The 23,590-nt window shown below is 37.1% G+C and overlaps 1 protein-coding gene across 1 annotated transcript; it reads left to right on the top strand.

Annotated features, from left to right (window-relative positions):
* Positions 1-286: 286 nt before the first annotated feature.
* Positions 287-23,333, top strand: ak8 (adenylate kinase 8; the record flags this gene model as incomplete). The annotated part of the gene is made up of 13 exons (XM_079815270.1): positions 287-367; positions 448-532; positions 866-915; positions 1,326-1,436; positions 2,460-2,528; positions 6,461-6,542; positions 6,707-6,778; positions 8,081-8,284; positions 11,163-11,294; positions 11,692-11,781; positions 15,061-15,202; positions 22,884-22,964; positions 23,075-23,333. 13 exons carry the CDS (start codon positions 287-289, stop codon positions 23,331-23,333), a joined length of 1,458 nt encoding a protein of 485 aa, XP_079671396.1.
* Between the last annotated feature and the right edge of the window lie 257 nt (positions 23,334-23,590).

Genomic DNA, 23,590 nt, shown 5'->3' with positions numbered 1-23,590 from the left:
ATGCTGCAAAAGAAAACCAATCTAAATGCAGTCATTTTGTTCTGTTTGTCTGACTTTGAAAGGTCAACCCGAAAACCTACGGTTTGTTTACTTCATAAGTTTAGGTCTTTTCCCGACTTTTGTACAGGACCTATGTGGTTTAGCCTCATAAAAGACCCTTTAATGTGTTTTGTTGATTTAATGATCTCTCTTTGTGAACAAAGGCACTTTTTTTAAACAGCTATTTACAGGTTTTCAAGCCCTTGGTGACTTTCAGTGTCGTGGTGTACGTTAACTTACTACAGTGATGGATGCAACTAGGCCCCTCAGAATCCCTCCTGAGATGGCCATTTATGCTGAGAAACATGACATATTTCTTCTGGTCCAGGTATAGACATTTTACTAGACAATGGTTTACAAGTTTATGATCAAAAGGCAATTTCACTCAAGTAAATGACACATTTGCAGACACTAGTGAGAAATGTGATGGTGGACAAACCAGAGGACCCCATTCAATACCTGATTAACTTCCTGAAAAGGGACAGTGTTGATGGTAATATTTTTGTCATTATACTCGTGATAAATCCTTACCTATTTGTATTTATTTGTTTTAATTATCTTATAAAAGTAATACATTTTTACAGCAATACAAACATATATTCCATACCACAAGATGGCGCAGTCGTATATAATATATAAGTTGGAGGAGCAGCAGATATCCAACTCGTTTAACATTGTTCAGAGAAAAAGGCTGTTATTATAATTATGGAATGACACCCACTGGAAGCTTTTTTATTTTTTATAAATAGATATACATTATTAGACTTAATTAACTATCAATGTCATCTCGCATCAATAATGTATTGAGGACAGTTTTCTTTTTCAGTGCCAAGAATCATATTGTTGGGTCCTCCAGCGTCTGGGAAAAGAACCATAGTAAGAGTAATTTTAAGTACTAAATGAATGAGTAGCTAATTTAATTGAACTTTATTTTAAGTGACAATTAAACGATTCTAGTGTATATTTTTATTGTTTATGTCTTTTAAAGGTGATATCCAGCAAGTGTTGTGCTCCCTGTATGTACCTCTGCATGTATTTGAGTGTTTTGTGCTTTCTTCAGGCTTGAAGTTTATTTATAAATAGGCCTGTCGTGTCTGAGTTTCATTAGAGTTAAATGAAATAAAATATTCATCGTAGTTACACTGTCAGGCCTCAAAGATCCCAATACTGGCTGCTTCAGTCATCTGTAGAGAATCACCTGTTCTGTAGCACATCATGCGCTTCTGAGAATTTTTTGTCAGTGTTTCCACATTTTATATGCTGCGTCCTCTTTTGTCCTGCCGCAGGCTAAGAAGTTGTGTGAGTTCACACAGGCTATTCACATAACTCTTAGTGATATCTTAAAGGATGACAGTGACCTGACCAGAGCTGCAAAGCAGTATCAAGACAAAAAGCAGGTGGGGTCTCTCTTTCTCTGTCCTTTCTCTTGCAAACTCATATACTGTTAGGTTTCCCATAGATATTTTATGACTAAATTTGCCTTTTTAGCAGCCCTAGAACTGGGAGTCTGCATGTATTTGTGTGTATTACTACTTAATTGCAAAGTATCTTCAAGGAAAAGTATTCTGGAATGCCTTGATCATTATATTCATTTTAGATGTAGGAAGTAGGAAAGGTAATGTTGTCAGCATTTGCTACACTCTCTGGATGCCGGTAATTGCGGTCTCTATGGTATTGTAAAGACATAGAACTGGTTTTGTCTGAAGTCTGATCATGCAAATGCAATGCAGGCTAGTTAGTTGATAAATCAGGAGAGTTGAATAGAATTAGAAGAAAAGAGAGAGATGTGCTTAGGAAAAGTGCCTCCCAATGGTTTAATTATTCTAATTATCCTCTCACTTAAACTCGCCATGGCCTTGAGTTTAAAATAGAACGATCCAAAAGATTCCAATTATTATCATTTTCACAAAATTCGCAAAGGAGAGTGAGATGAAAGCAGCAGAGGATGTCATAAATAATTAGAGATTCAACAGCATATTTGAATGTATTTGTTTAATAATAATTGGATTGTTTTGGTGGACAGTCATTTAGTAAAAAAACAGATATATCTCAGGTAGGTTTAGATAGAACGACAGAAGTCAGTTGTTCTAAATTTCTATTATATTATATTACATGATTTAAGTTCATTATTATTCATGTTTTACTAATTATTAAATTTGATTAAAACTTTTATTCTCTGTGATTTATGGTTGTTAATGTTGGAGTCAGTTGTTATTTATTATTATTTGATGATCTGAATAAATGGCCATCAGTACAAAGCTGTTTTAATTTAAAATATGTATTATTTTATTATATAGGATTGATATATAGGATTGTCATTAACTTAATTGATATATATATATATATATTATTTTTAACAATTTAATTTCATTAAAACATTTATTCACTGCGATTTATTGTCGTTAATGTTGGTCTGATAGAAGATCCCCAAGGACCTCTGGAGTCAGTTGATTCTGCAACGCCTATCAAAACCTGACTGTGTTCGAAAGGTAAGGACTTGCTTTTTCTTTTTATTTCTTTTGTAATTACTTTAGAACAATGAACACTGCATGTTTTACTCAACCTGTCTAAAATGTGAAAAATGAAACAATCCAGTGAGAGAAAAATATTTTCATCCTGAACTTGCACGTAACCTCCACGTTTTGAACTGCGTGTAATGTTTACAAGCGTGATGCCCAAAAAACGTGTCATATTTTTTCTTTATTTAAACTCAACCTCCTATGATAAATAATTAGACGTGTGTTTCTCTGCCTCCCTTGAGGACTGCTGGGATGGGTCTCGGGGAATGCAAGACTGCTGGTGAGAGTTCTCAGAGAAAACCTTTCATCACCAGCAGGCCCCTCACCGGCTGCCAGTAACATGTGATCTCAGCACTAATGCCACTTAAGAACCTCACCGCTGAGGTGTCCGTTCACGTTTACTCTCAGATCTCACACCTTTTGATTCCTCCTTTCATCTTTCAGTCAAATCACACAATCAATCACGGACTCCCCGATCGTTTCTTTTTCTGAAGTGTCAGTTTCTTCTGTGCAGCCGCACAGAGGAATATGTAAATCATCCGACTCCAAACGGCATTTCCTTTTATTCCTCACTAAACTCCGCAAATGGCTTTACTCAGCCAAGAATCCCATCGCGAAACTTTTTCCGTTTGGCATCCTTTAACTTTCACCTTTTAATCTCAGTAGTTTGTGATTAGCGACTCCTTTGAATCTAGTAATGGATGTTTATCCCTTCAGGCAAACTGTCTGATAGTATTTATCAGGTTATTTAATTATTTTCCATCCCGACTGATCTGCATATGAGCAGAGGATTGATGTAGAGTTTTTCCTCTGTAGATTTAGACACCTGACAAAGCATCTCTGGCTCACCACAAGGAGCCTTCATCTCATGGTCTTTTGCTTCGCACACACTTAAATGGGCCAAAGAATGGGATGATTGACATGTCACATCACCACTGGAGCCTAGACAGCTAAGCTTAATTGCTCTGCCACTGATGCCTGTGTGTGTGTGTGTGTGCTTGTCTACCTGTTTTTCCAAATTAAGCAACAATGAATGTTAATCATGCCTAATCTAGGGCATCTAGTTCATCTCCGCCTGTCACTGCTTCTCAAGCTGTCTTAATTCTTTCTCCCTCTCTCATTCTCTCATGAGGCTGCTGTTTGTAAAACTTTAGACTTGTACTCTTGTGGAAAATGAAGAGACGGAGCATAGGTAATGAATAGTGATTTAAAGTAAAATGTCAATTTAATGAGTGCCTTTCAGTCCTGGAAAAAAAAGATGGACCCTAAAGTAAATGAGAAAAAAAAAGGAAGGAAAGAAAGAAAGATCACGGGGCGCATGTCACAGTCATCCGGATCCCTAATGAGGCTTCCAAATAAAGTTATGCTGTTTGAATTTGCATAGTGCCTGTAATTCTATTTTGAGGGAGAAAGGAGGAATCTAAAGGAAAGTTTGAAAATTAAATATTTCAACTTTTTTGAGAGCATGCAATGCAAATAATGCTTTACGGAGTTGTTTTGCCTGATATTTAATTTTAAAATATAGTAATATGTACAGCAATACAAGATTTTTAAAGTCATTTAAAAGTTTGGGGTGGGTAAGACTTAAATATTTCAAAAGAAGTCTCATGCTCAGCAAGGCTGCATTTATTTGATTAAAAAAAACAGGAAAAAAACAGTAATATTCTGATACTGTTTTCTATTTCAATATATTTTTTTATGTAATTTAATAAAAGTTGAACAGCATTAGTTTGCAATAGAAATCATTTGTAACATTATAGTTGGCTTTACTGTCACTTTTGATCAATTTACTGCATCCTTGCTGAATAAAAATATTTCTTCCTAACTTACTATAAATATTACTATTTATTATTTATTAAACTATTTATTAAATATTAATACACACACACACATATATATATATATAAATAGTATTTATATATTATATACTACTATTATATAATATTAATTAATATTAATAGTATTTATACTATTAATATTTCTTAACTGACCTTAAACTTAGGCTGTAGTGTATATAATATATGTATGTGCACATAGTTTGGAATCTCTTTTCTATTAAACACATGCTTGATTGATGTCTTTGACTGTTGTGACGTCTCACAGTTTTTTTCAGTGTTTGCATTATGAGTGCTGTGTTTAAGATATAATATCAAGTTAAAAGAATTTCTTGACCTGGGTTCAGTTCAATTATTTTTATTGTATTTTTTTATTTGATTTTATTATATTATTTTGAAACTAGAGCAACATTAAAGCGACTCAGTGGTTAACAGATAAGTGAACAGCTAATTGAGATCTAATTGTTAAAGTCAAGTGGAGTGTTTTGCAGCCGCTACTGCTGCCATGTTGTCAATCTATTGTGTGGGGGAGCTGTGTGTTGGGGTCTGTGAGTGACATGTCAGGGTGCCGCTTCTGCTTCCCTGCCTTGCCTGCTGTTGGGCTGGCTGGTGACATCTGCTCTATGCATGTCCCTCCTGTGATAGCTGGCCTCACTGCAGATGTTCCAGTCCTGGGGTCTCTGTCTCCGCACTGCTTCTGCACCACGGCCCCTTTTGATGTGGGGATGAAACGGAATGGAGCAAGTCGCAGTGGGGCTGTGTTCAGATGTCTGTGTGGGAGTTAATGTGTGCATAGAGCGTATGTGTGTACGGTAGTTTGACTGAAGCAAGTTTGGACTCTACCTAAGTTTTCTTGTCAAACCTCTGAACATCTACAGATGCATATTAGTACATAATCTGCTCTTTATATGATTTCTGTGTTGTGTAATACCTATTATTTCATCATGCTCTTCTAGACATGCTGCACATCATCAACAAACTAAACAGACACCACACTACTGACATTTATATTTCAAGAGGCTGTAGCTCAACCCTGTATTTTCCCTACATTCATGCCAGTTAGATTGTGTAGGCTAGAGGCCTTTCATGCAGTCGGTGCGTCAGGCCCTGCTCATGGGCTTCCCAGCCACAGAGGCAATCAAATGCTTAATGGGAAAGTAAGTGGGAGGAAACTTGCGCGCTGAGATCAGGTGAAGCAAAGGATAGGTTTGCCGTTAAAGATCAAAGCCTGAAAAAACAAAGGCTGATATCAAACAGACACGCGAAACTCGGAAGCAAAAACCCACAGCTCCTCTGATAATACTTAGATCTATAAATGTTTGTTGCATATATTTATTTATTTTAAGATTATTCACTGCAGTAATAAGTTGGCCCCTAACAAGCACTTTTGGGAGATGGTTTCTTTGACTTTTCTTTATTTTTCCGCACCATTGCACAGCAAGCCTTGGGATTTAGGAGACTATTAGAGAGGAGGATTTTTTATGGATTTGTAGCTAATGAATGATATGCATGCGTTTCCTTTCTTCTTATGTTATTTTTATTGCTAAGTGAGAAGTGTGGAGAGGAGCTGGAGAATTAGGCACATTTTCAAGGTTTTTATGGATTTAACCCTCCATTTGCCTCCCTGCATGAGACCCCATATGGGCCAGTTTTACTCCTTATTCATACAACAATTTATACATTCATTATTTACACTGGTACAGGGCAGCAATTTATATGAATTATTCATATAAAATTATTCATTCAAAGCCTATTACTGTTTTTTTAAAGTATTTTCCCAGGCAGGATATTGTTTTGCTTATATGAAAAGTATTTTAAACAACAATTTAAGCACAGTAGCTGACCATGGGGAAAAGCAAGTTCATTTATAGAAATGTAAACAGGAGAATTGTGTGGGTGTTTATTTAAGACAAAATGCAAGGTTTCAGCTGTGTTAATAGCAGATTGTGTCGGCATTGTCTGTCACTAGCAAAGTTGGACTCTATATGTCACCAGGGAGTTTTATTATTGTTTAAAGCAAATTGTTTGTTCCTTCTCAAGTGTGCATAACATGCATTGTATTTCCAGGGCTGGGTTCTGGAGGCCATTCCCAAGACGCAGGAAGAGGCACTATGTCTACAAGAAGCAGCCATCACCCCACATCATGTTGGTTAGTGGCATGTTGTCCAAACACTTTGTTGTTCCCAACTGAAAAACAAGAGATTTGAATCAGGACTCGATAATGAGACCGTCCAAATATCTCTCTGGGACTCACTATCACTCCCCAGAGGATGTGTCAAACTCTAGTGCCTTCTTTTAACTCTTTCCTCGCAGTGATGCTGGAAGCTCCTGATGTCGTCCTGATGGAAAGGAGCTCGGGCAAGAGGATAGACCCTGTCACAGGAGGTAATGTCTGTATGATCATTACACATTTCTTAGTTCAGAGTGTGGGACTGCGAGACAGGCAGCTAACATGCACGATTGTTAGAATGCATTTCATTATCTGTGGACCTTGACAGCGCTCGACTTGTTTGCCGAATCCAAATCGGGCCTGTGTGTCCTTAGGGTTTCGGAAAGCCCAGCTGTAATGAACAAAAGCCAGAGCTCCCTGCAGATTTATGATGGTGCGGATGCACCATTTCCACATAATTGCCATTTTCCCTTTTGTTTATTTATGATCTCTTTTTATGAATCTTTTTCAGGAGATTCACTGTCAAAGTAAATGCTATGAAATCAGTTTTTTTTCATATTTTACCCTCAATATTTTCACCTCAGCACTTACAGGTGCTGGTCATATAATTAGAATATCATCAAAAAGTTGATTTATTTCACAAATTCCATTCAAAAAGTGAAACTTGTATATTATATTCATTCATTACACACAGACTGATATATTTCAGATGTTTTTTTCTTTTAATTTTGATGATTATAACTGACAACTAAGGAAAATCCCAAATTCAGTATCTCAGAAAATTAGAATATTACTTAAGACCAATACAAAGAAAGGATTTTTAGAAATCTTGGCCAACTGAAAAATATGAACATGAAAAGTATGAGCATGTACAGCACTCAATACTTAGTTGGGGCTCCTTTTGCCTGAATTACTGCAGCAATGCGGCGTGGCATGGAGTCGATCAGTCTGTGGCACTGCTCAGGTGTTATGAAAGCCCCGGTTGCTCTGATAGTGGCCTTCAGCTCTTCTGCATGGTTGGGTCTGGCATATCGCATCTTCCTCTTCACAATACCCCATAGATTTTCTATGGGGTTAAGGTCAGGCGAGTTTGCTAGACCCAAATTAAGAACAGGGATACCATGGTCCTTAAACCAGGTACTGGTTGCTTTGGCACTGTGTGCAGGTACCAAATCCTGTTGGAAAATGAAATCTGCATCTCCATAAAGTTGGTCAGCAGCAGGAAGCATGAAGTGCTCTTGAACCTTTTCACAATATTCTAATTTTCTGAGATACTGAATTTGGAATTTTCCTTAGTTTTCAGTTATAATCATCAAAATTAAAAGAAATAAACATTTGAAATATATCAGTCTGTGTGTAATGAATGAATATAATATACAAGTTTCACTTTTTGAATGGAATTAGTGAAATAAATCAACTTTTTGATGATATTCTAATTATATGACCAGCTCCTGTATATCCTGGAGTATAAAACATATGAGATGACCTTATCCACATGTTTCCATTCTATGTTTCAGATGTATATCACGTCACCTTCATGTGGCCTGAATGTGAAGAGGTTGCACAGCGTTTAGAAACACCCAGAACACTGATGCCAGCTGAACTTATAGCAAAAAAGCTGCAGAAATACCACACGGAAGCTCATGCTCTGAAGCGCACATACCACAGCTGCCTGAAGACCATCAATGCTGACCAGCCCCATGTAGATGTTTTCTCACAAGGTAAATTTCACCATCATCTTCACCCGCTCTGGTACATCTGCATTAAGGCATACTTCTACCTAAAATGAAAGTAATTTACTCACCATCATGTTGTTCCAAAACTGCATGTTTTTCTTCCACGGAACATAAAAGAAGATATTTTAAAGAATGTTAGTAACGGTTTTAGTGTTCTAACTCTTTTATCTTCTAAAAAAGTCATACAGATTTGACTTGACATATAGGTGAGTAAATGATGACAGAAATGTCATTTTTGTCTGAACCATCACTTTAAATGAATGTTTACAAATCTTCTTGCCAAGCTACCGGTTATCACTGACTTTGTATGAGGTATAAAATTGATCTTAGGTGGTATTTTCCATTGGGTGCTCTTTTAATCAAGCCATTTGAATTCAAAATATAGGCTGCAGGTTTAAAAATGCGTGCAGGTTAGGCTTGGGTAGGTCACTGAGTTACATTTAGAGCTTTTCAAACATTTCTAGTAATATCACCTACTGCAATCTACCGCCCCATATTGGTCGGAGGTCAGTAGTGTGGCGGCTGCATTCAGAGGCTGTGATTGACCTGCTTGTCAGGCACTCTTCCAGTTGAGGAGGTTGCCTCAGGCAGCTCTGCAGGCACAGACTATCCCATGAGAACCTGGGCAGGGATGAGCGGTCCTCGCCAATTACATTAAAACCATCTGAATCCAACCTGTCTAAATATTATATCGCTCAACTTGACAAAATAATTTTGTCACTTCCCTTCCTTTAGTTGTGAGGTAGAGCTAGGCAGTGAATATTTAAACCGCTCTTTGCATACATCACTTTGACTGTAGCATTAGGCAGGTTAGCAGCATTTTGTTAAATTCATACCACAGTTTTTTTATTTTATTATAAAGATGCATATTTATCATAGGAATGAGTATGCATGGAACTGATAGCTAGTCACTGTATATTATGGGCAGCATTTTTAGAGATGTCAAAACTGACCTCTATCTATCACTTTTACAATATATTGCCAGCTCAAGCTACATAAACATGAGCCGGGAGAAATTCAAATCCAATTTTGGACTGGTTTCTCTCCGTTTCTCGCTTTCTCATAGAAATTAGGCTTATCTGGGGGGAAATAAAGGCTTATTTAGTCTCATGGCACATTAGTATTAAAGCCAAAATGCTCCGTTGAGTTACCCATCAAGGAAGCGATCCTCCAGCCTAATGGTTTTGCGCTGTGGGCTGGTTTTGTAAATTGTAGATTTAGAACAACCACAGTGTGCCATTATGCCTAATCTTGACTTAACTGCACCTGATTTTCTTGATATGTCTAAATGGAGGACATTAAATAAATATTTGAGATAAACTCTGCCATAAAACATTCATAAACCCATACTGAGGAGCAAACAGCAATAAGGCTGTCATCCTAAATCTTGATTAGCGCTAATTCAGCATGCGGTTTGATTGTAACGTCGCTAGTTTCCCCCTGACTTAGCCTTTTAGCGCATTAACATGTTTCGCATATTAAGCATTTATCATGTTGTTGTATAACAATTAGCAGCATAAAGGGCTGGATGAGAGGAACTCATTAGTTATGATTAGGCTGTTGTTAATCATTGCACATTAGAATGGCGGCTCAGCACAGGTTCCAGACAAACAGCATTGTTGTGAGTGAAACCCAACTGCAAACAGATGGCTTCGACGTGGATGTGACACTACAAGCAAATGCCCCCGTGGACATGAAAGGAAGACTCTAATGATTAATTAATCAAGTGGCTTTATATTCAGTTTAGTGGCAATCTCTGTTTATGATCTGAGCGAATGGGCTGTCACCAGCCTCACGAATGTGCTCTATTATCTTACTCCATTAAACATTCAGTAGAGTCTATCTGTGCCTGCATTGTGTTGTTTTGTATTAAAGTATGGTAAGACCATAGGGTTGATGAAAATTATATTTAAAGCTGCTGTCCGTAACTTTTTTTATGTTCAAGATTTTAAAAAAATATATAATAAGAATGTACTACATAAATCCATTTTCCAAACCGTGTTTTTGTCTTAGCCTGAATCATTATGGTACACTTATAATAAGTGTTTAAATTGGAACTATTTCAGACCGGTCTGGTAGGAACCGCTGCGGAGGAGCACAGTCCCTGTGTGACTCGCCATAGACATAAACAGAGAGAAGTAGCTCCGGCTGCAATGTTCTTCCGTAAAACGCATGCATTTCTGTTTATTAACTGCTAGAGCGTAAAAGGTTACGGACTGCAGCTTTAATCTGTGTTTGATTGCACAAACAAAAATGTTTTGTAATGCATACGGTACGAAAAGGACCCACAAGTCGTAGATCATTTCAAATGCTGCTCTTTTGAACTTTCTATTCTTCAAAGAATCATGAAAAAAAGATTTCCACAATATTAAGCAGCACAACTGAGTTCAATATTGATAATAATAATAATAACAATAAATAATGTTTCTTGAGCACCAAATCAGAATGATTTCTAGAGGATCATGTGACACTGGAGACTGGAGTAATGGCTGATGAAAATTCAGCTTTGCCATCACAGGAATAAATCACGTTTTAAAGTATATAAATGGAAAAAAGTTATTTAAACACTGTTTTTACTGTATTATTTTAAATGCAGCCTTGTTGAGCATAAGAGACTTATCATTAAAAACAAAAACATTAGAAAAAACTAAAATCTCACTGATTCAACATTTTTAATGCATTTTATAGTGGCACTGATAGCTATATTTACATTTCAGCTTGAACAATAGATTTTAATAGGTCACATTTATTCCCTGAAAATGTATTTATTCTAAGCATTTCTGCCACACATTTGACACTTTGTTACATATCACATGAAATTTCTCATTCATTCCTATATGGTTATTTTGTATTTATACTGTAGTGCTGAACTATGTCCATACTCCACGTCACTCTGCCTCACCCTACACTCCCAGAATCCTATTGTCTGGACCCCCAGGTTCAGGAAAAAGTCTTCAGGCAAAACTAATTGCTCAGAAATACGGCATTGTCAACAGTAAGCTCCTGCTTCAACTCTACATCTTCTGTTAATGATGTTATTAATTACTGTCACTTTTCAACTGTACTCTTCATCATCTGCAAGGTTCAACATAGTTTAAAATTGTAGTTTAGCCAAAATGTAACATTTATTATATTATGTAAAAGTCATCTTCATGGTGTTTCAAAACCCTATGCTTATATTCTTTCTGAAGAACACAAAAGTAGACAAAAACACCTAAAATAATGCATCATTTTTGGGTTTTGGGTGTAAGGGTTTAGAGTGAGTAAATCATTTATTTAGATAATTTTTAAGTGAACCATTGTACATTGTCCATAGTAGTATGTTGTTTATTTAAAAGTATTAATATTATTGTTACTTTCTTCTGTTCCTTCCCATATCTCTGTCGCTGTAGTCTGTTGTGGTGAGCTTCTGAAGGCTGTGTCAGCTGAGGAGAACCATATGGGGGAGCTCATTAAACCCTACCTGGAGTCAGAACAGCAAGGTATGCCTCCTTACCTCCTCTATACCTACTGCCAAATAGGTCAATCACACCGAACAAGTGAAACCCCAGTCTGTAAAATGTAGAGTTCTGTTTCCTGCTTTTGACCAGATAATTGGACCCCCTCCCCCATAGTCAGAATAGTCTGGTCAGCGAACATGTTGTGCTATTTTCACATATTCACAGATATGATATTGGTTTATGATAGTTGTAGTCTAATTATGACTATCATATAACTTACACTTGTAAACAGAAATGTTTTGTTACTGTCCAGATGTGTCTAAACAACATCACAGTACTTTCTGGCTTCTTACCCTATAGGTTTTGCATCTACTGTAAGACAACTATTTATCTTTTTTTTATATAGTTAGAACACACCATAATGCTCTACTTGTCTTGACTGTCTGTGACCTTTCATTCATCCTCATCATTGTTATCCCCTTCTCATCTTACACTTTTCTGTGTCTGCCCAACACCTCTCTGTTCTAAATCCCTCAGAGACTATAAGTAAATAAATATAGATATATAGTCCCACCCCTCAGAGAATGCATTCAGCCGCTGGGACTGCCAATCACTGCATTTATCACAGCTCTGACCCAAGTCACTCGCCTTGAGCAAGTTTTCATTAATTTAATAAAGATTCCCAAGGGATGCAAAGCACAGAATGTAAGCATGCATTTTTCTGTGTGTTTTTATTATTTTATTTTTATCTTTGGTCTTTTCATTGATAGGAATAGTACAGAGAGGGCATGAAAGAATGGGGAGAAGATGGAGAATGGGACTGGGAATAATGCAAGCCAGATTCAAACTGGCATCGCTTAGATAAGCAGCATGTCATTATTTCAAGCCTTAAATCAATAGTTCACCCAAAAATAAACGTTCTGTCATCATTTACTCACCTTAAGCTCATAGTGATCCAAACCTGACTTTCTTCCTTCTGTGTAACACAAACATTTCGAAAGTCAGTTGTGTCCAAACAACATTAAACTTTATTGAAAGAAAAATAATCAAAATATTTTTCTTTTGTTTTCACAGCAAAAATAATGAATTTTCATTTTGGGTGGGCTTGAGAGTTAAATCTGAATTCAGCCTGATGTTATTTTACCAGTTGCATCACACATACGAAAATCTTGACTTGAACTAAAGGCTTGTATAACACTCTGGGAAAACAAATAAATATAATATAATATATAATAAATATAATATAACGTTTTTTTATATTGTGCATTATACAAAACAGATTGTTTCAAAGCTGATTTTTAGTAATTCACAGGAAGAAAACAGCTGCAATGCATAATTATTTCTATCATATTATAATTTATGGATAACTGTAACTAGCATTATTAAAACAGATCCTTAGTTCATGAACATTGAAATATTTACACATCACAAAACTGTTAAATTCAATATTGCTAATATTAGAGCAAATATTTGTACATGAATTTTCTGTTATGATACAATGTTTGTGGTTTATTAATGAAAGTTATTATAAAGTGCTACCAATTCATATTTAATTATATATGGAATGTTGTGAAAATATAACCTTACGAAAGTCTTGAGAGTTGACTCAACTTTTATTGTTTTCAATAAAAAAACTCATCTGCCTCCGATGACTACACATGCACACCCCATGTGATTGTCATAGCATGTTAAGTATCTTTTCAGCTCTAGCAGTATCTGTCACGTGCAACTTATGTTCATAAATTCATGTTGCGTGTTTGTTGAAATAGCAATGTGTGCATAAGAAATGCTATGTAAATGTTTTGTTAGCTCGTATTTCATTGCCTTGTTGAACAGGGCTGCGGTATCTTGGGAGAGGGGGATTTTTGTGCCTTCTCGTTCTCTCCCCTTTGCTTTTCTCCCCCCTTTCCCTGTGACTGAGTATTTGAGGCAGGGAGCTTGCCTAAATAATTTACAAGTTGATTAATGGCCTCACAGGGGTATAATTAGGCGATGGAGAGATGGTGGCTAGTGTAACCAGTACAGTGCTTCTGGGATTTGAGAAGCCAGATTATTAAGCAAACCAAAAAAAAATAGTCTTAGCAGAAGTGAAGAAGAGGAAGGAAAGAAAGAAAGAAGAGAAAGCCTCTCCAGGCTGCCTGATGTTTGAAGCAGGGCTGCAGAGATAGGCAAGAGGCTGCGTGTGTTTGATGTGGAAATTGGACAGTTTGAAACCGTCGACTTTAATTTTTCACCAGCTGCGGGGACCCCCCTGGGTGCCAGCTTGCGTTCCTTAAAGAATGCTGTTCTATTTTCTCTTCACCCTCATTATTTGTTTGTCCTCCGCCGCTCTCGTTAATTTTCCCACAGCATTACAAGCGCTACGCTTCTCTACCATGCTGTCCGTCAGTTTTAAGAGGTGCCATCATCCCCTTAAACAATTCACTCGTGTTGCCTGTCAGCCAGCCGTTGACTGCTTTTGTACTCTGAGAGGGACACGTGAAATATCTTCAAAAGACAAAATGTACATACATGAATTTAAATGACACCGTGTCTGCTAATTATTTATCACCTCACATCTGAATAAACCGCCTTGATTTGATACAGATACAAACAAAAGGCACGTCCTTGACAATACCGCTTGATGATGAGATCACTGATGCTTTGCATGGAGATGATGTTGTTTCAGTTCTACTCAGACCATCTCCTTTAATTGAATCCTCTTAATGGGGCATTCCAGCGCTCTAGATGGCCTCCACCTCCGGTTAAGTGACATATTCCGTTTTCTGTCCGCTTCTGCCCATGTGTTTTTGAATCAGACCAAATTAACTGTTTATTTGTGGGTTTAAACCCTTAAAACGGCATCCTATATCAACATCTTTCATATTTCAAAAAGTTCTCGTACTGTTTTTTTTTTTCTTTCTATAAAGTCTTCTTCACAGTACCTGGAAAGAAGTAAGCAAATGAAAGGCCTTTCTCCCGTCCTTTAGATCTATAACACTGTGATCTGACGTCCTACAGGGAGGAACGTATACAGTATTTCAAACAAAATGCTAAGCAGGTGTGTTTGTGTGTGTGTGTCTCGTGGGGTAACCCCCTCTGAACACCATGTTTACAGTATATAGGACGAGTGTCATTCAAAGGACACAGCAAGTTGATTCTCTGGAGTCTGAACCTCTTGAACATTTTTGAGGTTCTCGAAGTTTGCCTTAATGAGATTTCTCTACTTCTACGGTTTGCATTCTTGTGTTTCTGTCACGTAATTAGGAAAAAGCACAACAAATGTATAAATAGGCGATAACTGTATCATGATATCGCTGTATTTGTGTTTAATCCATACAGTGCCATCCAATATAGTCATGGGGATCCTTTCAGAGAGACTGAGCAGGATGGACTGTACCACACGAGGCTGGGTGCTCCATGGATTTCCTCAAGATGTGGAGCAGGCAGAAAGACTCCAAGAGTCTAATTTCCTACCAAACAGGTATATCAGTCACTATAAACTGATTTAAATTTAAAACTTAGCATGTTAACTGCCATGCCATAAAAGGCATATGACTGCGCAGGGATCTAAACTATTATCACAATGATTTGTTCCAGTGGTTCTTTTTCGTTGGATTTATTTTGATGGATAGAAAGTACAAAATTTGAAATACATTTTTTTTATAACTATATAAAAGTCTTGACGCATCCTTGATGTACTGACTTTTAATGGCAGTATGTGTCACGATGAGTAAGTAGATATGCAACTATGCAAGCATGGCATATTTGAATTTAAGGAAGTGCACTATATTTGAGAGCAAGGGGATGCACCACACTTTGAAAACTGTTTTTTTTTTTTTTTTTTTTTTTACATTCAATTCTTCTGTCCATTCCTGTATCGATTTCAACCCATGCATCATCTATCCACTGTATTCCCATTCACTGAACACTGTAGGACTTTCACAGTGACAAACAGCTAATGAAAACAAAACACAAGAGAATTTTATGAACTGCACTGTGAATCTTTCTGGTTATTATTTGTGATTTGCGTCTCCTATTCTATCCTAAATAGTGAGTGTAACTGCAGGGCTCAGATTGCCCTCTCAGATTACCCTTAACTCAGCTGCCCTGGAGGATCTGATGGCACTTAGATTATACAACCTGTCCTCTGTGTGTGTCCCCTCATCAGAGAGCTCACTTTGAGGTTAGGTCATCAGTGAAAATAACCGTGTCCCAATTCTGTCTCCTTTGACACAGAAACAAGAGCAGGAGCACAAATCTGTGCTGTAACATTAGAAAAATCTACTTGTTCACCGCAGGGCCCCCTTTTCAACCTGTTTTCCTGTCCTGCTGTTTCTCGTCATGATTTCTCATCGCTTTATATGCTCTGTGGTATTAAAATTTGATCCCATATGTCAGCAAGCAGACATGGTGTCCGCTTCCCTCGCTGCTTCAGCGTAGCAAGGCCTTATTTCCTCCATTAACAGCCCCTGTTGTTTAGGCTAATGGCAGGAGACCTCATTTACATAGCATTAGCGTAATTGATTCGAAGGCCCGCGGTTAGCCTGGCCCTGAAACAATGGGGAGATAATGTTTCAGATGGGCCGATGATGGCCCGATGGCGGCGCTGTACCTGACAGCTTTATTAATTAACAGCTCTCTGGTTACCAGGCTTTAGTGAGGATGAATAAGTCAGCTCCTCCTGGAGCAGTGCCAGGGCATGGGCATTTAATAGGTGTCACTGGCAGAAGAGAGAGGGGACAGAGTGGATCCCTTTACCCATTTCCTGAAAGGGCTCCATTAACAAAGAGTCACTGCCTGCGATAAGTGCCAAGGCGATGTTGTTTGTGTGACTCCAGAGGCCTGTTGCATGAAGTAGCAGTTTCAGAGTATGTTTAGAGTTGACAATACCATTCAAATCCAACCTGGTTCAGATCAGGTTCAGTGGGCTCACAACGCTTGATATTAACATTCTCTGTCAACTCAGGGCTTAATCCAGAGTTTGTGATTGATTCTGGAGCGTGTGTGGACCTAAAAAGTGTGACGTGCAGCGAACAGCCAATCAAATCATCCGTTTAATTGACTTCTCACAAGAGAGCCGTTGCAATTCACTTCTCTGATAAAGATTAAGAGATTGTTATGAAATATATTATGAATTTTCAGGAATAAACAGTGCTGCTGCAGCGAAAGTTTGAAGAAAATATCTGAATATATCAATGCAAGTGAATCAACTGAATTTAAATAATAATAATGTATAGATTCACAAAGAGATCAAAAGAAAACTTGTAAGCTTAGTTCGTTTTAGCTTTATATATTGAAGCTTGTATTTATATGTAAATATGTACATTAATTTAAATGCAAAGTTTAATATATACACACTCTCAAAAATAAAACTTCCAAAAGGGGTTTTTCGCAATGATGCCATAGAAGAACCTATTTTGTTTCCCTAAAAAACCTTTCAGTGAACAGTTCTGAAAATAACAAAAAATGTTCTTAGTGTGAAGAACATTTTAATAATCTAAATAACCATTTTCTACTATAAAGAACCTTTTGTGCAATGAAAATGTTCTGGGATGTTTAAGGTTCTTCATGGAACCACAGATGCCAATAAAGAAGCTTTATTTTTTTATTTTTTTTATTTAATTATATGAATATAATAAATAATTAGCAACAAAAGGTGGGCAATTTTGTCACTACAAACTGCTTTCATTTGAAGCAACAGACACAGGGGTAGTGGCTCAGACATATGTCACTTTTCTCACAGCTGATTGGTCCAATTTTGGTTTGTGATCTCTAACCCAGAATAAACCTGCTCTGGTTTTAATTTTATTTTGCTTTGTGTTGTTTTTGTTTTTTGTGTGTTGTTAAAATATACATACAATAATAACCTGTTTGCTTTGCTGAAGTTGTAGTTGCAGGCGATCCACAGTAGTGGCTGTCTGTTCCAGTTAGTGCTAGTCTTTTGTCATGTAAAGGAAGTTACCTGATCCATGAAAGACAAAAGAGGAAGAAAAGAAAAAGGACGCTCGCTAATGAAGTTACCTCATCAGATAAATGAAGATGCCTTTGCTCTGGTTTCTCATGCCGCAATCATCTGATCCTCTTTCAAAAGCTTATCAGTCACAGTTAGCTTTGAACGTATGACACTTTGTTAAGAAGGAAATCTAAAATCATTATCTATTGTCTACAGTGTGAACCCCAGAGCTATGTTTGAGGCAGTGGTATTCAACCTTTTTGACTTCAAGGCCCTTCAACAATATTTGAAGACCCCATGATTTCTCCTGTCATTTGTGATTTACTGGATAAGGGAAAAAAAGATAAAATATTTTAGAGCTTGAAATAACTGTATATTCAAAAATGTATACTCATCATTAAAAATGTCCATGGAGTTAAAATATTTTGTTAGTTTACATGACTTTTCCAGGTCTAGAAATCACACTTTTAAAATTAGGCTACTTAATTAAGCTATTTTAACATTTTAATGCTTGTTTTCTCATAATTCAAATCATTTTAATTCATCTTGAGGACCCCTTGAAAGTTTGGAAGTCTGGTTGAGAACCACTGGATTAAGGGAATACATATTAATTTCAAAAGATTAAAATTCTGTCATCATACCAAATGTATGAATTTTTAGGTGAACTTCCTGGCCACGTTTTTCATATAATTTCATATAAACGAGAGAGGACCAGGGCCCGTATTTATCAAGCTTCTCAAAGTGCCATTTTAGTCTTATGTGCTGAGAATTCATGAAATGTATTCCTACTTTCAAACTTAAGTATAAAAGCAAGTTATTAAATGTCTTAAAGCACTTACACTCCCAGGGAGGAAGAAATGTTTGACGACGAGCAGTCTTGTTTGGACAGAGCATCTTTGTCAGCGCTTCTTGCTCCCGCCAGTTCGGTTTTATTTTGAAATCCATGGTGGCTGATTATATCATAAAATCTAAGCTATATAGGCAGGTCAGTTAACAGCTCACAGGTTTAAAATTTTTAATTAAAGGGTTAGTTCACCCAAAAATGAAAATAATGTAATTTATTACTCACCCTCATGCCGTTCCACACTCGTAAGACAGGAAGTGATTTGAGCAGTTTGGTGGTTTGACACGCGATCCGAATCATGATTCGACTCACTGATTCATAACGCTCTGAAGCTTCATGAAGCAGTGTTTTGAAATCTGTTATCACTTCTCATCGCTTTATAATATTAGTATTGAACCACTGTACTCACATGGACTGATTTAAATATGTTTTTAGTACATTAATGGATCTTGAGCGAGGAAATGTCATTGCTGGCTATGCAAGCCTCACTGAGCCTTCGTATTTCAACAAAAATATCTTAATTTGTGTTCTGAAGATGAACGAAGGACTTACGGGTGTGGAACGGCATGAGGGTGAGTAATAAATTACATTATTTTCATTTTTGGGTGAACTAACCCTTTAAGACATGGTGGAAAATGTGTTTATCTTTCATTTCCAATGTGTATATCATGATGTATTCTCTTTTAAATTATTTTTTGTCAAATGTGTGTTGAATGCAAACTCCTCTTTGGAATTTCACCATTCAATGTGAATTTATCTGAGAATATTCTTAAATAAGGTAATCTATTCAGTGATTGGTCCGTAGTCATCATCCAAAATCCCATTCGTGGCACAGCAAAGTGTCGTGAATCATCTCTAAGACGGACACTTAAGATTTAGTTATACTTCACTTAAATTCGACTGAGATGAGATCAGTTTCTATAGGAACCAAAGCTTTTAACGGCAGCTGCAGTGACATATTGACTTTACCAATCGGCAATTGGCTCTTTTCTTTAGAAGGCGGGACTTATTCCCCCATATTGCGTGTTGCACTTTCTCCCATTCATAGTAATACGAGTGCACCGTCTTTCTGTATATAAAGTTTTTGGCTCTATATTTCAAAACTTCTGAAGCTGCACTTTGAGGAACAGAAATTTGTTATCCTTTGCAAAGCATGACATATGCCCTAGTCATGAGTGAATAGGAGTGTCCGATTCATGAAAGAATCATTCTTTTAATTCAGATCCTTTCAGTGAATCATTTGATCCAGTTCACTAAACAGGTCTCAATGATTCATTCATGAATCAAACTGATCCGGTTCTTGAATTCAACTCTTTGGTCTGTTTCACAAAATGATTGTTTGACTTCAAAAGACTTGAAATGTAGAACATAGGCCATATGGACCACTTTTATAATATTTTATGTTGCTTATTTTGTCAAGGTTTGAACGCCCTTATTCATTTTCACTTTCAAGGAAAACAGTCGACATGATATTCTACAAAAATGTGTTTGTGTTCCACAAAATAAAGAAAGTCATACATGTTTGGAAAAACCGCGAATGATGCAAGAATGTTCAAGTTTGGCTGAAATATCCCTTAAGAATAATATAAAACGAAACGTAGCACCTGAGCTTCTCTAAAGACCCATGTCCACCCTCTTAAATGATCATTCTCAATCTCAGACTGTATAGCAGGTCATTTTTACTTTGTTAGTTTCGCTGGTCTAACTCCCACCCCTCCTACCAGTCTTTAACTACTCTCTAGTTTGGCTAGTCATCAGCCTCTTACAGCCTTGACACGCTTGCAAACAATCAGAGTCTTTGGAAGCTCTGAAATATGCATGGCTACCTGTGACAGGTAGATAAAGAAGAGCAATTAGCCATGTAATCTAAGAGTCTGGCCCAATTACCTGCTCTCGTCCCGTCCCTGCCCTCTCTCTCTCTCTCTCTTTCCACCTGCACAGAGCTCTTGCTCTCTATTAGTAAAATGTATTTCATGTGTCCGCTTCCCATCAAATCAAGCAACACTTCCTCTGATTGGCTTATCAATTATACAGCAGGGGCAGCATTACAATTTAATCAGTGGTAAACATTGCCGTGGCCACCTGTAAAGAATCTTTCCCTCATTAATTTCTTAATTTGGAGAGATAGAAAGGGAGGCAGAGGGGCCGACGGGAGCGGCAGCGCTCCGAGAGATCGGATAGACTGAGACCTTCTTGGATCACTTCAGCTCAGCGAGTAAACTGAAGAACAAAAGGGTCAAAGGTTACTACCATCTACTTAATGTATACCGTATACCCGTGGAAGAATAGAAACCACACGTGCACACACACACACACGCACGCACGTACTGATGGTAGGATATGCTAAGACTAGTGCAATTCAGGATCATTTGTAGCAGCTGAGGACTGTCAGGCTCTTGTTATCTGCCTTGTTTTAGTCAGTCATTTGTTAGAGGATCTCAAGCTGTCATGTAAGAAACATCTAATGTAAATCAATTCATCTTGTACAGCTCCCCCCACATAAAAAGTGGGGGGAATGAGAAGAAAGACGAACACAAGCCCCCATCCTCCAGCCCCAGACACAACGCACCATCCTTTTGCTCCTCAAAATGTATAAATATTTCATGAGGAAGCATAAATATTAATTCTAATAGCTTTGCAGAGTAGTTATTATTTCTTTTTTAAGACAAATATTCATTAAAAATTGAGAGAAGCCTTTTTCTGAAATGATTAAACCTACACACACACACACACACACACACACACACACATTATTATGGCTCTTAAACACATCAAATATCTAGCATTTTCGGTCCAGACTAATAGTCAGTTAAAGCACCATGTCTCCTTTGTCCATTTCAGAGGGCCTAGTGGTTCACAGTGGTACTGAGAGCCAGGAACACAAAGACATTTAAATATTTTATCAAAAGCACCAACTTAGATCTCTTTCTCCCTTTTTCCTTCTCAACCCCTTTTGGTGGAAAAGGAGACCTTATAATGTACAATTCCTGTTTGTGTTTCTCTATAGCTTTAATTGGTTCAAAATTGCATCTCACTACAATCTCAGTCTGTGTAAAATGTTTAGATGGCTAAATATTAAATAATGTGGACGAGGCTGGGAGGTCCCTGTCCTCTGGAGGCTTGATCGAAATCATTTGGGATAAGACTGGCATGTAAACCCCCCACCTGACCACACCATTAGGCCCACTTTGTGTCTGGACAATGTCAAAACACAATGACCCCTGGGTAGAACCCCTAACATTCCTCTGTTGAAGTCCTCTCATGACCCAGGAGAGTATCCCTGTTTTCCATTATTTTCTTCATCATTTATTTAGCTCTAATACCAGCGCATTATGATTATTTCTCTTTGAATGCTAGATGGAGTCTATATATAATTGAGTAATGGATTGGTATGGTTTTCGCATGACATGTTATGATTTTTGAAGACATTTTGAGAATCATAATGAATTTGACGATTCCAGGTGCTCTTACAATTCTGGTTCTGCTGTTCAAAAGTTTGGGGTTGGAAAGTTTTTTTTAATGTTTTTGAAAGAAGTCTCTTATGCTCAACAAGGCTGCATTTATTTGATTAAAATATATTGTGAATAATATTGTGAAATATTATTATAATTTAAAATAACTGTTTTTTTATGTAATATATTTTCAAATGTAATTTATTTCTGTGATGGCACATTCTAATATGCTGATTTGCTGCTTAAGAAATGTTTCTTATTATCAAAGCAGTTGTGCTGCTTATTATTTTAAGGAAACCGTGGTGCACTTTTTTTCCGGATTCTTTGATGAATAGAATGTTTAAAAGAACATAATTTATTTGAAATATAAATATTTTGTAACATTATAAAAGTCATTACTGGCACTTTTGATCAATTTAAGGCTGAATAGAAGTGTTAGTTTCCTACAAAGAAATAAGTCTTACTAATGCCAATCTTTTGAAAAATAGTGTATGTTTACACAGACTTTTAAATACTATTATTTTGGCTGTTTTTGTAGCATATTGCATTCATTTATTAATAAAATACCACTGACAAAACGCATAATGCTTGTCTTTAACTAAATGACTGGTCTTACAGTTAGGTAAGCTAAGATCTTCTAAAAATAAATAAATAAATAAATGAACACCTTAATAGTGACTCATAAGTCATGGTTCTCTCTTTCTCTCTCTAATTTTTTTTTTTTATTTGTGGGTTTTTGTCTTTTATTATATTTGATTGAAATTTTGATCATCCTTTATTAGACCATGATGCCTTTTATGTGTTTGGTTGGTATATAATATTTTTACCAAGCAATATCGTTACTCCGGCGATTTGAGAGGATAACAGATATCATGACACACTTCCACATGATCTCTGCCTCTGTCCCCTCTAGGGTCTTCTTCCTGGAGATGACTGATGACATTGCTATCGAGAGGGTAACACTTAGGGCTGTGGATCCTGTGACTGGAGAATGGTGAGAAGGAATCTGCTTAGCAAATTGTAAATTTGTATGTAAAGAAACCATTCCTTCGGGTTTTACTAAATGCATAACTACATTCTGAATGTTGCGTTTAAACTCTCCAGGTATCACTCAGTGTATAAACCTGCCCCTAGTGCGTCAGTGCAGGCCCGGCTTCGGTTTGACCCGAGGAATTCAGAGGAACAGCTGCTAAAAAGGCTTAAGGAGTACTGGAGCCAAGCAGTAGACCTGCAGGCCTTCTACCCACAGGCAGTGGTTATCAATGCTGACCAGGAACCACACACTGTGTTTGAGTCACTGGAGAGTAGGCTAGTGAGCCGACTACCCAAAGTCCTGTCTAGCCGAGAAAAATATGAGGGCTAATTCTCTTTAAACACTGTTAAAGGGATACTCCACCTCAAAATGTATATGACTTTCCTCTGTGGACCTCAAATGGAGATTTTTAGAAAGATAATTTATTTCTCTGAGGTCATATAATGCAAGTGGATGGGTCCCTCAAAGTTGATTCTTCAAAAACTACACAAAACAAACACGATGGTAATCCATACGACGCCAGTGGATGGATCAATGTGTTGGCATAACGTCAGCACCTTGTAAAACTCGCGCAAGATGTCATGTGG

This window comes from Gobio gobio, assembly GCF_949357685.1.
Source record: "Gobio gobio genome assembly, chromosome: 4".
Classification (NCBI taxonomy): domain Eukaryota; kingdom Metazoa; phylum Chordata; class Actinopteri; order Cypriniformes; family Gobionidae; genus Gobio; species Gobio gobio.
The sequence above is the reverse complement of the archived record's forward strand: the minus strand, read 5'-3'. Positions and strand labels throughout refer to the sequence as shown.